At 40.2% G+C, this 17,942-nt stretch overlaps 1 protein-coding gene across 2 annotated transcripts in view; it reads left to right on the top strand.

The window, feature by feature from the left end:
• RDX (radixin) overlaps window positions 1-17,942 on the top strand; it is a 200,511-nt gene that overhangs the window by 164,395 nt on the left and 18,174 nt on the right. For both annotated transcript variants that reach the window (XM_089666159.1, XM_089666150.1), the window contains exons 11-13: window positions 3,834-3,994; window positions 9,739-9,831; window positions 14,548-14,799. In XM_089666159.1, the coding sequence (XP_089522285.1) occupies window positions 3,834-3,994; window positions 9,739-9,831; window positions 14,548-14,799 (506 nt within the window). The remainder of the gene's footprint in view (window positions 1-3,833; window positions 3,995-9,738; window positions 9,832-14,547; window positions 14,800-17,942) is intronic.

The raw sequence follows: 17,942 nt of genomic DNA, 5'->3' as shown, positions 1-17,942 counted from the left end.
AAAAAAAGGTTAGTTTGACAAAAGTTCGTAAAATGTAATCTGCCTTATTAATGCAAGTCCATCAATTGCTAGGTGGATGTGGCATGTTATTACTTGGATCTAAGACCTCAGAGGGAAGGGTTCCTATCTTTTCCTGGGAAGGCCCATTCTGCCAGAAGTATTGGTGTTTTGTAGGCTTTTCAACAGCAGGCCTTGGTTTCCCAGGTTAAGTAAGCCACTTGGTCCTCTGTTCATACAGTCATGGCCAAAAATATTGGCACCCCTGCATTTCTGTCAGATAATGCACCACTTCATTCAGAAAACTGTTGCAGTTACAAATGTTTAGGCATTCTAATGTTTATTTCTTTTGTTTGTAATGGTATGACACAAAAATCTGACACATTCCACACAAAACTCAAAAAATGGACTGGACAAAATTATTGGCACCCTTGATTTAATATTTGGAAGCACACTCCTTGGAAAAATAACTGAAATCAGTCGCTTCCTGTAACCACCAATGAGTTTCTTACACCTCTTTCCTGAAATTTTGGACCACTCTTCTTTTGCCATCTGCTCTCTCGGATTGGAAGGGTTCCTTTTCCCAACTGCTGTTTTGAGATCTCTCTACAGGCACTATAAGTGATTGAGATCAGGACTCATTGCTGGCCAATTCAGTACTCTCCAGCACTTTGTCTTAAACCATTTCTGGGTGTTTTTTGATGTGTGGCTTGGGTCATTGTCCTGCTGTAAGACCCATAACCTCTGACTGAGACTCCACTTTCTGACACTGGGCCCTACATTGCACCCCAGAATTCTTTGGTAGTCTTTAGATTTCATTATGCTTTGCACACGGTCAAGACATCCAGTGCCTGAAGCAGCAAAGCAACCCCAAAACATCAGTGGACCTCTACCATGTTTGACTGTAGGGACTGTATTCTTTTCTTTAGAGGGCTCATTTCTTTTTCTGAAAACAGAATGATGGGTTTACCCAAAAAGCTGTAATTTTGTGTAGTCTATCCACAGCACATTCTCCCAAATGGATTTTGGCTTCCTCAGGTAAGTTTTGGAAAACTTTAATCTGCCTTTTTTATGTTTCTATGTCAGTGGTGGGGTCCTCCTGGATCTCCTACCATAGCATTCCTTTTCATTCAGGTGGCGACATATAGTGTGACCTGACAATGTTGTACCCTGTGCCTGAAGGTCGGCTTAAATTTGTCTGGAAGTTGATCGAGGTTCCTTATCCACCATTCAAATAATCCTTCTTTGCAATCTTTGATCAATTTTTCTCTTTCCTGTACATACAGGGAGATGAGCTACAGTGCCATGGGTTGTAAACTTGACAATGTTGTGCACAGTGGACACAGGAACATCAAGATCTCTGTAGATGGACTTGAGATTGTCCATGCTTTTCCACAATTTTTGTTCTCAAATCCTCAGACAATTCTTTGCTGCTCTTTCTCTTCTCCATGCTCCATGTGGTACACAGACACACAACAGAAAGGTTTAGTCAATTTTGTATAATTTTAACTGGTTGCTGCACCAGTGTGATTTCTATATTGTCAGCACCTGTTAATTGATACAGGCGAGTTTAATTCATTTTTGGGGTTTTGTGTGCATTGTCATATTTGACTTTTTTCTTCTCCACTTTTCTTTCCTACCAATACAAACAAAAGAACTAAACATGAGATTTCTTAAACATTTATAATTGCAACAATTTTCAGGTTGAAGTGGTGAATTATCTGACAAACGCAGGGGTGCTAATATTTTTGGCCATGACTGTATTTTCATTACGTTTTAACAGGTGGATGTTCAGGCCTCAGATGGAAAGTAATGCATGCAGCCCTGTAAGGACCTTGTCAATTATTCCTCCTTTTGTTATGTTAAAAGTATTGTTGTTGGGCCTGTTAGCCATTGTTTGTTGTCTTACCCTCAAACAATAGTCTCAAGCCCCATACACATGTTAAGAATATCAGATGAATGATGGTCTGTGTTTTTGTTTTTTTATGTTTTGTGTTTTTTTTGCATGCTAGTCTTCTATCGAAAGTGAAGAGGTTACTAAAGTTACAAAAATTCACAGAATAAAAATGCGAAAGTGATGCAATGTATTTGTATTGTATTTTTGGACGAATAATGTACTGGTTAAATGAAAGTCGTACAATCTGGTATCGTAGAACAAAAATTTTCGTGCTTGTTGTCCCTTCAAGTAATTGCGGACGATTGCTGTGTACGAATGATCAGATTATCGTATGATCGCGTTGAAAGCGACATTTTTCGTATGATTTTCTAATCATGTGTACAGGGCTTAGGAGAGAACTCCCTCAAGCATTGATATTTGTCAGTCTCTAATCTCCCCGAGGTGGAGCATAACCCAATAATATAGACTTAACTCTCCTCTGTTCTGTGATATATTTAAAAAAAGTCAAGAATCCTGTTATAGCAGGCTTACCTGCTAGAGGAACCGCCCAGTTTTTTTCATCATAAGCTCACTTTTTTTTTCTCAAATATCTACTTTAAGATAATTTGATTTCAGTGGCAACACTACTGTGTTCATATTTGCCTCTAGCATTGACAGCTCATACTAGCTGAAGGGTGGAAACCACTTCCTAATTTGTCTGCACATGGGTGACTATAACTGATGCAACATTATTACTTCATAGAACAAATAGCCACTGATCTCTCACAAACATGTATGTATCAGTTGTCTTGAATCTTCACTGGCTACATGCTTTTTCTAGGTCCCTAAGTTGTGAGGCAAGGATAAGCAAGTCAGTCCCAGGGCTTGCTTTTTCACTAACAAGTTAGTGGTGGCAGCTTTTGTTATTTTCATCCTGAGCTAAGGTTTGTGTAGTGGGCTTATGATTCAGCATTGTTTATTGTCCTTATACTTACCAAGTTCTTCATGTAAGTAGTGTGCCCAAATGTAAGATGCAATACTGCTTCTTGTCTTCAGATCATCACAAAAAGTTATTTTGCTATATTTTCTTTTGTATTTAATATAACTGCTTTGTTATTCAAAAAACCATTAAGTATTTCATCCAGGTTTCATTCATGCTAAACTGCGACTTAGGTCTGCAAGCTGATTAGACTGCAGAGCTCGGAAATAGCCCTGACAGCAGAGCTCATTGTATATGCAGCCTTACAGCTGGGTGCTAATACCATGCGTCTTGTAAATGGCAGACAGGCTGACATTGAGAGGAGTAGCTTTAACTGTGTTTCAGCTTTGTATTCTTTTATCCGGATCATGTTCTTTCCTACTATTAAATTAGTGTGTTTTTATTTTCCTACATAAATCTTTTCACTTGCATACTGATTTGTAACAGAGCTGTAAATATTTTATTGCATACGTGCATGGCTCATCTTTTCCTAAACAGTCACATCTAAGACCTGTTTTAATTTGGTAGTTGATAAGCTTGTGGACTAGGAACACCATTAATTTTAGAAATGCATGCAGGAAAATTGATATCTGTAATCATGTGGATTAAGTATTAGATGACAGCTATAGTTTTTATATACCGCTAGGATAAAAAGGGAATTTTTGTTTCCTAACAGATTTGCTGTAAAGTTCGAACCCAGCCAACATGTAATTTGTATTTAGTACAGCAGGACTCTTGTCAAGATGAGAAATTGTTAGAAATTTCTCCATTGTTGTCACAGACAAAAACATACTTTGGTAGAGCGAAACCGTTAGAATTTCCTACAAGGCAATGAGAATACTGTCCAAGAGATGACCATACACCCCATTCTCTCTACAATGGTCCCGGGAAGTGAGGGAAATCTTTCCTCACTTATACACTAGAAAACTCACAGAACACCCAGTTCTTCTGGAAACTCTAATGTGTTTTTGTTTTTTACAGAGCTAGAAGAACAAACCAGAAAAGCTTTAGAGTTGGAACAGGAAAGAAAGAGAGCAATAGAAGAAGCTGAGCGCCTGGAGAAAGAACGACGGTCTGCAGAAGAAGCCAAGGCGGCACTGGCCAAGCAAGCTGCGGACCAGATGAAAAACCAAGAGCAGCTGGTGAGGAAGCACATAGAGAAGGCTGTTCTTTAGAGCAGTTTATAGATGAGTTATGGATTTATATTACTAGGACTGTGAAATCAGAGGTTTCACTTGAGTGAATAAAACTGAGCTTTCCTGATTTCCTTTTGATGGGGAAATCTTTTGCTGATTTCAGGTTTATCAAATTTTACACAGGTTAAAGAAGCACTCCAGGTAAAACCCAGAATTCTGTTATAAGTTTACAATGTAAACTTCATCTTTTTTGTATGCAGGGTTTAGTAAAATATAAAAAGCACTGCAGTCCTTAGACATTGGAGCAGAAAAAGAAATGTTCCAACAACAACCTCTATTCCCTCTCCCAATCAATGTTATGACAACTAACCATTGGGATGACCCTAACTCATAGCCGAAAACAAAAGGCTAACTTAATCCTTTTTATTTAATCCTGAAATGCATCTTAATGCTTAGGCCTTCTACACACAGGGCGTTTGCGTTTCACCTCTGAATGCCAGAACTTCTGGTAGGAGAAAAGCTGCTTTTTTTTTCCCCCCAGCTTGTAAACGCTCACGTAGGCTAGTCAAAAATTGGAGGGAAAGAAACGGGGAAAAGGTTGCAAATGGACTTTAAAGGCACAGACATTCCAAACACACATTAGTAAAATCATTTGTACTTTGTTATGACAATAAGTCATGAAAAAACATCTTACAGTTTAAAATATCATAGTTACACTATCCCCGCAGACTCACGTAGGCTAACATAAACGTGCTTTAAAAAAAAAAGAAAAAAGCCAAATGCCTGTAAAAGTAGCACTTTCTTAAGCTCAGTGTGCACAAGGGCTTAAAGCGGAGTTCCACCGCTTTAATAAATAAAAGTTAGCAGCTACAAAAACTGTAGCTGCTGACTTTTAAGACACAGACACTTACCTGTCCCTCGGTCCAGCAATGTCCTCACCACCACTGGTTTTACCAGCCATCTTCTCTCCCTGGCGCCAGCATCTTCAGTGTGGGCACCTGGCTGTGACAGTTTGTGGCTTCACAGCCGGGTGCCCACTGCGCATGCAAAGGAAGCGCTGCGCTTTGTGAATGGCCCAATAGTCTTCTGGGACCTGCCGTGTCCCAGAAGACTACGGGGGAGGAGACGACTTCCGCTTCTGATTGCCCAGGCAATCGCAGCAGAAGTGGGAGCGGGTACCTGTCAAATTCGGGTACCCACTCCCCAAATGTGCCAATCCTTAATGGGGAGTGGGGGGCAAAGGCTTAAAGCGGAACTTCCCCTTTTGGGTGGAGCTCAGCTTTAAAATTAAAACTGAACACCTAAGACTGATTTTACATTGACTCGCTTTTGGTGCATTTTTCAGTAAAAAAAAAAAAAAAAAAAAAAAAAAAGCTACATCCCTTTAATTCCTATGTAGCTCTTCACACTAGTCCTCTGAGCTTCAGTTGCGGTTAAAAAAAAAAATGTATTCTTGCTGCATTTTTGGTGCATGTTTGGTCCGGCAAAAAAAGCACAAAAAACGCATCCCTCTATTTAAATGGAAATCGCATGAAAAACACAACGCACCTGTGGTGGAAGTTCTCAAGCCTTGGTTTACAAAATCGTATGACAAGGAAAATGACATTATATTCAGTGATGCTCCTCTAATCAGCTCAGCACAGTGTGATTTTAGAAAAGGTTCATGGCAGACTTCAGTGCAGTTTCAGCCCCCTAGACTTCTATGTTATCTCACAGAAGTTACATCAGCATAGATGAGAATTCTTCCTATAGGACTTTAAAGGATTCAGTGGATTTTTTTTGTTTTTAACCCTCACCTCTCCTCCCTGGTCATCCTTCATCCATGGATTTTGATAGAGCTGTGCTTTTTGGAGCCTTCATTCATTCATTCATTCAATCGATTGATCGACCGACCCTTCCTTCGATCAACCCTTCTTTCAATCAGTTGACCCCACCATTAATCTACCCTTCGGTCCATCGATCGTGCTTTCCTTTGCTAAAAGGATCGATTGATAAATGGATTGATCAATAAAAGGAAGGATCAAAACGGCTTCAGTGCGAATCTAGGTTTTAGGCAGCAAGGATGAGGGAGGAGAGGTGAGGTTTCATTAAAAAAAAAAAGACATTGCTCCATCAGTCTCATAGAAATGTTTCTTATTTATGCTGATGCATTTTCTCTGGGATAACATGGTTTATGGCGCCGAAATCGCACTCAAGTCAGAATATAATGTGATTTCCTTTGTCGTGCAATTCTGTGACCCAAGGCATGAGAACTTCTAAAGTCACATTGAGATCTCATCAAAGACGCATCAATAGTTGCACTGGAAATCCCATGAAAATCACATTAGAATAGTGGGAAGTGATATGGGGAAAGCGTAACCCAAATGTGGCAAACACACATCAAAACGCATAATGCATTGCGTAAAATTTAACACAACATGGGAAAAACACAACAAAAACGTAAATGCGTCTTTTGATGCATTTTTCATACAGAGCAATATGAAAGTAGCCTTACTCTTAAATCTTAGCCTAAAACCAATCTGTGAAACAATAAACCAATGCAGATCCATTCTACCTTCTCCTGCACTGAATGTATTGGCATCAAAAGCTCTTGGTCCTGTACCAAAATAAAAATTAACAAAGATCATAATGGTGAATGCCAGTAATGAAGCAGCAATGAATTCAACATTACTCACAGTATATGCAATCTACAGTGGAAAAGTGGGATGTCATTTGAAGTTTTTAAAACCCAGTGATGAGATTTCGCTCCTATTCCAGCATGGTGATAAAGGATCAGTCCTGGCCAAGCAACTGTTGTCCTCACTAAACTCTTTTTATAAACGCTTTTTTTAATTAGCACTTTTCCTCCTAGTTTTTCATGTTTGATTTGGACTTGTTTATTAACAAATTCCCATCTACCTATTATCTATAGTCGGCAGACGGGAAGCTGTGCTGGATTCGGGCAAACGTACCTGTATGTCAACTCGCATCGGCAGCTCACAGAGTGCACCCCCGGGAGCCTGGTGATCATATGGTGCTTTACCATGTATGTGCTGTGTCTAATCACAGCAATCACATAGTAAACAATGAAAATGAAAGTGTAAATATCGGTTCTCCGAACTGATGCTGCAGCCTGTGAGTGTACAGTAGCTTGTTGAGCAGCATATACACTCAGACTGCTGAATCAGCCACCCCAAAGTCCCTGATCACTGCCCAAGTGTTGTCATAAGAAATAATGCAGCCAGCCCCTGTCACCTATCCCAGTGCTCACAATAACACCGCCATACACCATACCAATATCCTGATCACCAGCATCCTGATCATCACTATGCCTCATATGCCATATCGGCGTCCTGATCACCGCCATGCCCCATACCAGCGCCCTGATCACTGCCATATGTCATACCAGCGTCCGGCATTTTAGGGTCTCAACTGATCCAAAAAACCCAGTGGTGATCAAATGTCATCAAAGAAAGCTCTGTCTCAAAAAATAAATGATAAAAGTTTCATATGGGTACAGTGTTGCATGACTGAGCAATTGTCACTCAAAGTGTGATAGTGTTGAAAGCTGAAAATTGGCCTGGACTGGAAGAGGGTGAAAGTGTTCGGACTTGAAGTGTCAAAGCTTTATCTGAGCATGCCATTTTCATTTGTGCCCCTGTGCCTATGGTTTGTAGGCACCGTTCAGCCCATGCTGCCAATGCTTGTCCTGCAAGGGAACCTATTGTTGATGGTCATGCAAATAAAAGGCTTAACTTGCAACAATTAATTCCTCTCTTTTTCTCCATTTTGTGCTGCTAACTCTACAATTAATCATTCTTTGCTTTCTCTTTGAGAAGTTAAAAAAATACCTGTTGATTTTGCACCTTAGAGTAGATAACATCCTGCATTCTCTGCCTTTGCACATGGAGTGGTTATAGAGATAAAGTGGGGGGGGGGGGGGGGGGGCATGAGGAATGGTCTGTGTTCTTTGTAATCCATCAAAAGTGCAGAAGGTAGGGCTAAAAATCCATACTTTAGAATTCAGAATGAAATATACACTGGGTTATGTCGAAGAGGAAGGTAGGATGGGCACTATCTGAGGAAATCATAAATGGTGGCACCCTTCAGAATTCTGTCTTGGCGCAGTATCAAAAATGTCAGTGCTTGCACGCTTTTCCTTTACCTGTCGGAGCCTGATGGGGAACTAGTCTCTGTTCTCTATCAGGTCCACCTTGCTGTTGACTGACAGTACACAGCAGTAGGTGGATTGATGGCTTGTGAACTAATGGGAAAAGTCTCTCAGTACCCCATCAGGCTTCATCCACCCAATGACACTAATTTGCCAAATATGGGCATGACCTTTATTTGGGCAATGATATCACCTATGTCCCTGCCATTTTATTTACATTTCACTTTTGGTCAGGAAATCTCCTGATCAACAGCTAGAATGGGTGGGGGGGATACAGCAATGTGTGAGAAGCGGTCACATACTTGACCTTTTCCCAGCAAAGACATGCCCTACTCTGAGTACTGGAGTACCTCTGTGCGCCAGCTGAGAGCTGGTCCTAATCACCACCAGTTTCCTAATCTGAGAACCAGCAGTAATTTTGTAAGTATCTGTCACTGCCATAATGACAGTTCCCTAAAGTGGTGGTAGTAAGAACTACCTGAATGTGCTCCACGTGTTGGTAATGTTTTCTGAAACTGGAGCAAATGCTTGCCTGAATTTGGACATGGTTAGTTCTTAAACTACTGCCAGAATATTTTTGTTAGTACATTAATGAATTCCATTGTATATTTCTGGCACATCAGCAGTAATTTTCTTGTAATTGTAGCATGTTTAAAGGGATAAATGTGGAAATGTGCTTGTATTGCATAGATGTATGAAATATATATTATGCTTTAGTGTTCTGAACATGTCATGCAGCACTTGAGCCGGTGCGCCATGAAGCAATGCCTGGTGATTGTGGAGTGAACTCCGCTGTTGAAAACACCAGAAAAGCGCTCTGTTTTCAGTAAGGTGCACATGGAAGGGCAATGCACATCACAAAGGATTTCCCAGAAACACTTACCAGCCAGTCTGCAAAACAACCAATTTGGCCCTGTCTAACAGTTTGCGCTAAAAACAGAGGGGGTTTTTTTAACACATTTGCAAGTACTTGCGTAAGCCACACTTACAAAAACTGTGTTACTGACCTTTAATACACACACACTTACCTGTCTCAGGGTTCAGCGATGTGCTCATCTGCTCTGTCCCTCCTCTCCTATCCACGTCGCTGGCATCTCAACTGAGGGCACCAGGTTGTGACAGCTTGCGGCTTCACAGCCTGGTGCCCTCTGTGCATGCGCGAGTCACGCTGCACATCCTGATTGGTCCAGCAGTCTTCTGGGACCTGTGAATTTTCCCAGGAGACTGTGGGAGGAAGGAGGGGGCCGAACTTCCGGCTCACTTCACCGCGGTGACTTGAGCCGGAAGTGGCCAAAAGGTGCCAAGTAGGGGGGTGGCTGGGAAAAAAGCGGAGCTTCCACTTTGGGTAGAACTCCGCTTTAACCTATCCATTGATATGTGTTCCTACTATGGAGGCTCTGGAAATTTTTAGAGTGCTCTTTTAAGATATGTTTCAGTCAAGCAAAACTTGACCGCTTTATGTGCCCCACAGGCAGCTACAACTTGTGGTAGCTTGTAATATCTATACAGTAGTTTTCAAGTGTAGTGTTTGTTACAGTAAAAGATTTGGGTTGTTTCCTTGGTGACATGTTTGATGCCTGAACTTTTATGTTCATTATAGGCTGCTGAACTTGCAGAATTCACTGCCAAGATTGCTTTACTTGAAGAAGCAAAGAAGAAGAAAGAAGAAGAAGCTTCGGAGTGGCAACAAAAAGTAATTTCTAAATGTATCCGTATGCATTTCATATCTTGAATTCTTTCTTGAGGCCAAATAATGGCATAAAATCAAATTCAGCCCATTTCAGACATAGATTCCAGCAAGGCACTTGTATATAAAAGCAATGTGTTGGGCTTTAAGGAACATTTTGAGGATAGAGCTGAAATTCTTGGGGTGCAGACTTATGGGACTTATCCTGGTTTCATTACCTTATGAGCCACTTAGAATAAATATGCAGAACATCACAGCATGCATACCTAAACAAGATGTAAACGCAATCACTAAAATCTCAAAATAATCTTTTAACATGTAAATGTAATTCCAGAAGTCATTTTCAAGCTTCTAAATGTTTCATTAAAGCTTACCCTATTCAATTAAATAATCGCAAGCTGATTGTTTTAAGAAGGTCCTGGTTCGAATATATCTTGTTTATAGGGTGGCAACGCTCTGTCCCTTTCTCCCAGTTGCTGTCCTGTGTTGTCAGTATGCTATATGTGCCTCTAGTGGAGATTACAAGCAGTTATGCAATGGTATAAAGATAAAGCGAGCGCTCTAAAATCAGCTGCTGAAACACTCTAAGGAATCATTGGACCTTGTAACAAGAATAATGTATATATAGTGCAGCGCTATGATACTAATGTAAAATATATGTGAATAAAAGTTCATATAGTCCTTTACACAATAAAAGTGATCGTGAACAAAAAACATATGAAGGTTTCCTCATCATTTAGATGGCTGGAATCAAATAGAAAAAATGCGCACTCACCGACCGCGCATTTCAAATGCGCATGTGTACAATATTATCCAGATGATCGGTCAGATAAGCAGATCAGTAAGGCACATTGGTCATCCCCTTCAAGTAACGACATCAGCCTTGGGTGCAGCGATATACCTCCAGGTCCAGAGAGCCCTCTTGCCCCAAGTGATAAGGTAGATAGAGAACCCTCTCCTGGTTATAGGTACCCCAAGAATTGGTTGCTGCAAATCTGGAACCCTCCAACAAGAGGGTCAAGAAAGGGAATGCCAATAGTGTAGTATGTTCAAAAACTTTTATTGGGTCATTAAAATGCTAGCCAGGGTCACATGCATATAACAAATACCGTCAGTGATCAGACAGACTGGTAAGTGAGAAAATGAATAATACATGTACTAACCCGGCAAAGGTAAAAGGTGGAAGACCACCGGACCTCCTCGTGGTCCCAGTGGTCAGGAAGTCACACTACTGGCTCCTCCTGAGGCCTTTCGTGCTAGGGCACTTCAGTGGCGTCCACCCTCTGATGAAGTGCCCTAGCATTCCCTTATCTCTATCTACCTTATCACTTGGGGCAAGAGGGCTCTCTGGACCTGGAGGTATATCGCTGCACCCAAGGCTGATGTCGTTACTTGAAGGGGATGACCAATGTGTCTTACTGATCTGCATATCTGACCGATCATCTGGATAATATTGTACACATGCGCATTTGAAATGCACGGTCGGTGAGTGCGCATTTTTTCTATTTGATTCCAGCCATCTAAATGATGAGGAAACCTTCATATGTTTTTTGTTCACGATCACTTTTATTGTGTAAAGGTCTATATGAACTTTTATTCACATATATTTTACATTAGTATCATAGCGCTGCACTATATATACATTATTTTAGTTATGCAATGGTATATATATATATTTTTAGGAAAACAACATGGCAGTTGTTTTGCTACAAAAGTGCTTTAGCAAACTGTCATCCAGTGAGGATTTAATACAGAAATGAACATACAGAGGTTGATTTGGAATACCGTTCCTGCATTGCAAACCAGTAGGGTTGATGTGTTTATTTCCAGGTTTTGCATGCCTGTATGACTCGGAAAAAACTAATTTGATGACACCTGTAAGTTTGGCCTGCCTGTAATGCCTGATAAACGCCAGCAATGCATCCAGCTCAAGAGTGACTAAAGCACTTACCTCGATGTTGCAATATCTCAGTTTTCTATAGAGAAAAAAGGACTAATCTCCTTAAATGCAAATGCTCTGCGTCCATCTATCATTTTGAATCAGGAAGATCATAGTGGGACATGTCAGAATGCAAGTCTTATACATGTTTTGAGATTTTTCACGGTCCATGCCATATCAGTTTGTCTGTGGCCAGTTTGTAAGCATCTATTTGTTCACTGTAAAAGAAATCTGCACTGAGGAAAATATACAGACCAACACTGCTAACCTCCTGAGAATACTAGATGACCTGACCTACAATAAGCATGCAAATTAAATTAATTTGAGGCCAGTAACCCTAGAAGGAGCCTGTGAATGAGTATAGCAACCAGACATCTAGCACCGTCACAAGGAAAAGGCAGCAATCAATGTGCTTTTCTATGCACAGGCTTCCTCTCCTCCGTGATTCACCTCAAAGCCGTGTGAACCCAAAACCAAGACACTGTCAGGAGGTTGAGCGATAGGAGATTTGTTAAGTCTCCACTGAAGTAATTGAGTGAAGTCAGGTACATCACAGGTTGCTCCCCATCTGTGACACCGGAAAAAAGGAGTTCCTGTAGCAGGGACACAAACAAGAACAACTGACAGTGTTTATAATACTCCCCCGCCCTGTGGAATACAAACAGTTGTCTGCAGTTAGTTTTGCTGGAAAAGGGCTAAATATAACAAGAGCTGATCACACGGTCATGCTTGAAAGTCCAATAGCAAACAAACAACATTTCTATTCTCCACCCACGCTACCATGGCACAGTGGGGTTGCAATCATTAACTGTCTGTCATGTATATTGGATTGACAGCCTTTTTTTCAATCAGTGACTTTCTCCTTCAGTCTAATTCAGCTGAACAAAAGATCATTTTCTTCCCAGCATGTTTCAGCATTATATAACACTGTTTAAAAGCTCATTAGAAGGAAGTGGGGGAGTTTTAGTTCTGTTAAGTTTTATCTTTTCATAAAGAGTGATTTTTGGTTTCCTTACACTTCTCTGCATACCCTTATGATTAGCATGTGGTGCCTGTATGCCAGGCTTCCTCAGACTTATCACTAGGTTCAGCACTTTAGGGGATGATTATAATGGAAGATTAAAGACTGGCGTGGTTCAGAAGGAGAAAGCAAGTGATGGAACAACTGCTTTGTGAATGGTGTGGAAATGATCATATTGGGAGATTGGTGTCACTGGTGATCAAGCGTGCTGGAAATGTTTTCCGAGTTTTAACTCTGATAAATGCACACAAGTTACACAGTTCTCTTTATTTCTTCCTGTGATGTATGAATTGTTTTATATGCACATTAGTGGGTATGTACTTTGGATGTATTGAGGATCATTCAAGGATCAGATAGCTCTGTGACTGGCCAGCTTTAGAAACATTAACAGGTTTGACATATTGTTACCTTGACTAGAGCCCTCCTTTCCCCCCCAAACATTTACTTATTTGAAGTGTATGTAAGCCCTATAATTGAGGCTTATTGCTTCCTTTTGGTCTGTTTAATATACCATTATAATTGTTTTGTTATATCTGTTCAATAAGTACAAAAGCTACCTGTTGATCCTGGCAGAAATCTTGTCAGCCGATAGCTTCATGTGCTCTTTATTATTCACAGTTTTTCTTGTTCTGTAGTAATAAGGCGCTTCCTATCCTAGGCTGACAATTCTTCTCCTCTATTGATACAGTACAGAAGGTTGCCTTGTGTCACCCTTGGAAAGGAAGAATTTCTTGCCACATGACCATGACCAAGTTTAAAATAAAAGTGCCTTGAAAAAAAAAAACTCTAATGCAGCCATACCATCTAAGGACTGATAAGCTGCAATTTATTACATGTTTGTTTTACATTTCTGATTTAAAACTAGGATAGTTTTAAGCTCTAGGCCAGTTAACACAATCTGTCCTCAAATAAGCCCAACTGCCGAAGTATATGAAATCATGCCCATCTCCCAATAAGCCTTACTCCCTTCCTGTCCCTGTTATTGGAGCTGTCCTCCATTATAGGGACCATCAGGTGGGGTGCGGCAGTTATATCACACAGAGCACTCCAGTTAGAACATATATTTATAGCATTTTCATTGTGTTTTTACTCTAGTCCCCAAAATCACCATCTATGTAATCCATGATCAAATGAGGTACAATACTGTCTAGCATGCAGGTGAAACCTCTTCATTTAATTTTACAACATTTTGTGTTCATTTGACACTTTGTCAAGCCTAGAGTCACATAATCTCACAATATTGACTCGATGCTTGAAAAGTGGTCACAGTTGGACTCAAAATCTTTGCAAATTTATATGGAGCCGTTTCATCTACATGCCAGAGCGATGTAATTGTATCTTCTCTCATGGTGGATTACATGGATGTTGCTGATATTTGAGACTAGAATGAAAATGCTGTAATGGAAGTTCTCTGTTGTGAATTTAAAGCAATGTGCTTGGCAGATGTGGCTAATGCACAAGGCGCTAAAAGGTGAGAGCTATACAGTCAATTTGGATTAGACACTGTTATAGTGTTTACTGGATCTGTGACTTTCTAATTGTGTCCCAGCATGCCCTACTAAAAATGGGGCAAGGCTATTATGGGATAGGTTTTTTATTCACTCAAGTACAGTGAAATAGTTTATGAACAATAGTCTTTATATTCCTTGTTTGTTTATCTTTGTACAATACTCACAGCCTTGACCTTACATCTTGTATTTCTGTGATTTGTACAGAACATTGTTCATAAAGAACATATTATTTACTTTTTTTTTTCTTTTAGGCATATTCAGCACAGGAAGATCTAGAGAAAACCAAAGAAGAATTAAAAATTGTGATGTCTGCCCCACCACCTCCCCCACCCCCTCTCCCTCCACCCCCTTCAGCACCCACAGAGAATGAGCATGACGAGCAGGATGAGAACAGCGCTGAGGCTAGCGCAGAACTGTCTAATGATGGTGTGATGAACCATCGCAGTGAGGAGGAAAGACTAACAGAGACACAAAAGAATGAGCGAGTAAAGAAGCAGCTTCAGGTAAGTTGTACTTGGGTATTGAGCCTCAATCGGACAGAGACTAATGCAAAGAGTGTTTTTTTTGTTACTTTCTTGTCTGATAGAAGTAGAGATGTAAAATTTCCAGAAATTTTGAAGCCATGAAAAAGAAAACCTTTTTTATTTTCCTGGTTATTTTCTGGAAATATTCAGTGTGGAATAGTTTTATAAATTGAAAGTATTTTTTGTTACATTGGGAACGTGAAATGGAGTGTATATAAAAGTATTATGCTTGAAATAAAACTAAAAAAAAATCAGATTTGCCCTTTAGCACCAATAGCAAATAAAAAGGTAACTAACTGGCACTATTTGTACCAGTAGGATATGGACATTGGGGGATGGAAGGTCCACCCCAATATTTAAAATGGTTGTAAGCCTAAAAAACACAAATCGGTCTCATCCTACAGTTGAATAGATTTTATCTTTACTATGCATTTGAGTTTAGTTTGGTATCTTGAAGAAAACCCACCTGCTCTTCTGAACAGAATAAATCAGACAAGCAAAAAAATGGTGTCCTCACGCCACTTCTCATGTGAGTGACAGGCTGTGCTGAAGAGAAGACCAGCATAATCCTCCATGTAATACACTGCAAAGGAGTGGGGGAGTGGGTGTCCTCCCCCTCTCCCTTCAGTAATGCTATAGTTATCTAGGAAAGTCTGCTGACAGCTGATTATTGTCCTGTGCTATTCACAGCACCTAGCTTGTGAATTGCTGTTTACAGAGTTTTACATGAGAATGTTTCCTGGTCCACATTGCCACTTTAGGCTGCAGGATTCCTAGGATTTTTAACATTAACCCCTTCTTACCAGTTTTCTCCTGATTAGCACAGATCCTGTGCTGTAAGCAGAGCTCCTAGATTGTAAGCTCCATGGAGCAGGGCCCTCCTTTCCCTCTTGTATTGTTGCTGTACTGTCTCCCATTATATTGTAAAGCGCTGAGCAAACTGTTGGCTCTATATAAATATATATATATATAATATAATTTTTTTTTTCTATATGTGCTTGTACAACAACTTTAAGCTCCATAGCGAGATTTAGCTTTTAGTGGTGCTTTAATAAAAATAAATAAATTGGGAAATGTTTCCCTTTTACTGAGAGAAGGAAAAGAAAAAACAATGTATTGACCACACTGTAAACAAACATTATGCTGTGACGGTGGAGAACAATAACCACTTGCCCTCCTGATGATTTACCCCCCCCTCCGACCAGGCCATTTTTTTGCGTTACTTTAACAATTGGGTAGTCATGCAATGGTGCACCAAATGAAGTTTACGTCCTTTTCTTCCCCACAAATTGAGCTTTCTTTCGGTGGTTTTTGATCGCCTATGCGTTTTTTTTGTTTTTATTTTATTTTTTTGTGCTATATATAAAAAAAAAAGCCGACAATTTTGAGAAAAAAAAATATTTTTGACTTTTTGTTATTAAGCAAGTCAAGTAAAAAAAATTTTAAAAATCAGATTTTGTCTTACATTTAGGCTAAAATGTATTCTGCTACATGTCTTTGATAAAAAAAATTCCCAACACATGTCCTTTTTTCATACAAATAGAGCTTTCTTTCGGTGGTATTTGATCACCTGTGCGTTTTTTCTTTTTTGCACTATAAACAAAAAAAGACTGAAAATTTTGAAAAAAGATATTTACTTTTGGCTATAAAAAAATATGTAGTAAACTCAAAGTTAGTCATAAATTTAGGCCAAAATGTATTCTTCTACATGTTTTTAGTAAAAAAAAAAAAATCCCAATAAGTGTATATTAATTGCTTTGTGTGAAAGTTATAGCGTCTATAAACTATGGTATACAGGTGAAAGTTCATTTATTTCAGTAATGCAACTTAAAAGGTGAAACTAATATATGAGATAGACTCATTACATGCAAAGCAAGATAGTTCAAGCCGTTATTTGTCATAATTGTGATGATTCTGGCTTACAGCTCATGAAAACCCCAAATCCACAATCTCAGAAAATTAGAATATTGTGAAAAGGTGCAATATTCTAGGCTCAAAAGTGTCCCACTCTAATCAGCTAATTAAGCCATAACACCTGCAAAGGGTTCCTGAGCCTTTAAATGTTCTCTGTCTGGTTCAGTAGGAATCACAATCATGGGAAAGACTGCTGACCTGACAGTTGTGCAGAAAACCATCATTGACACCCTCCATAAGGAGGGAAAGCCTCAAAAGGTAAGTGCTGTATCAAAGCACATTAATAGAAAGTTATGTGGAAGGGAAAAGTGTGGAAGAAAAAGGTGCAGAAGCAGCAGGGATGACCGCAGCCTGGAGAGGATTGTCAGGAAAAGGCTATTCAAAAGTGTTGGGGACTTTCACAAGGAGTGGACTGAGGCTGGAGTCCGTGCATCAAGAGCCACCAAACACAGACGGATCCTGGACATGGGCTTCAAATGTCGTATTCCTCTTGTCAAGCTGCTCCTGAACAACAAGCATCAGAAGAATCTTACCTGGGCTAAAGAAAAACAGACCTGGTCTGTTGCTCAGTGGTCCAAAGTCCTCTTTTCTGATGAGAGCAACTTTTGCATCTCATTTGGAAACCAAGGACCCAGAATATGGAGGAAGAATGGAGAGGCACACACTGCAAGATGCTTGAAGTCCAGTGTGAAGTTTCCACAATCTGTGTTGATTTGGGGAGCCATGTCATCTGCTGGTGTTGGTCCACTGTGCTTCATTAAGTCCAGGGCCAACGCAGCCGTCTACCAGGTGATTTTGGAGCACTTCATGCTTCCTTCCGCAGACGAGCTTTATGGGGATGCTGACTTCATTTTCCAGCAGGACTTGGCACCTGCCCACACTGCCAAAAGCACCGAAACCTGGTTCGACTGTGGGATTACTGTGCTTGATTGGCCAGCAAATTCGCCTGACCTGAACCCCATAGAGAATCTATAGGTCATTGCCAAGAGCAAGATGAGAGACATGAGACCGAACAATCGGGAAGAGCTGAAGGCCGCTATTGAAGCATCCTGGTCTTCCATAACACCTCAGCAGTGCCACAGGCTGATAGCTTCCATGCCGCGCCGCATTGAGGCAGTAATTGCTGCAAATGGGCCCATATCAAGTACTGAGTAGGTATGCATGCTTATACTTTTCAGAGGTCCGATATTGTTCTATGTACAATCCTT

The sequence above is a fragment of the Staurois parvus genome, unplaced genomic scaffold (assembly GCF_062004578.1).
Source record: "Staurois parvus isolate SC_StPar_1 unplaced genomic scaffold, SC_StPar_1.0 ptg000050l, whole genome shotgun sequence".
NCBI classification, from domain to species: Eukaryota; Metazoa; Chordata; class Amphibia; order Anura; family Ranidae; genus Staurois; species Staurois parvus.
Note: the sequence above shows the minus strand (reverse complement) of the source record. Positions and strands in the feature narration are given on the sequence as shown.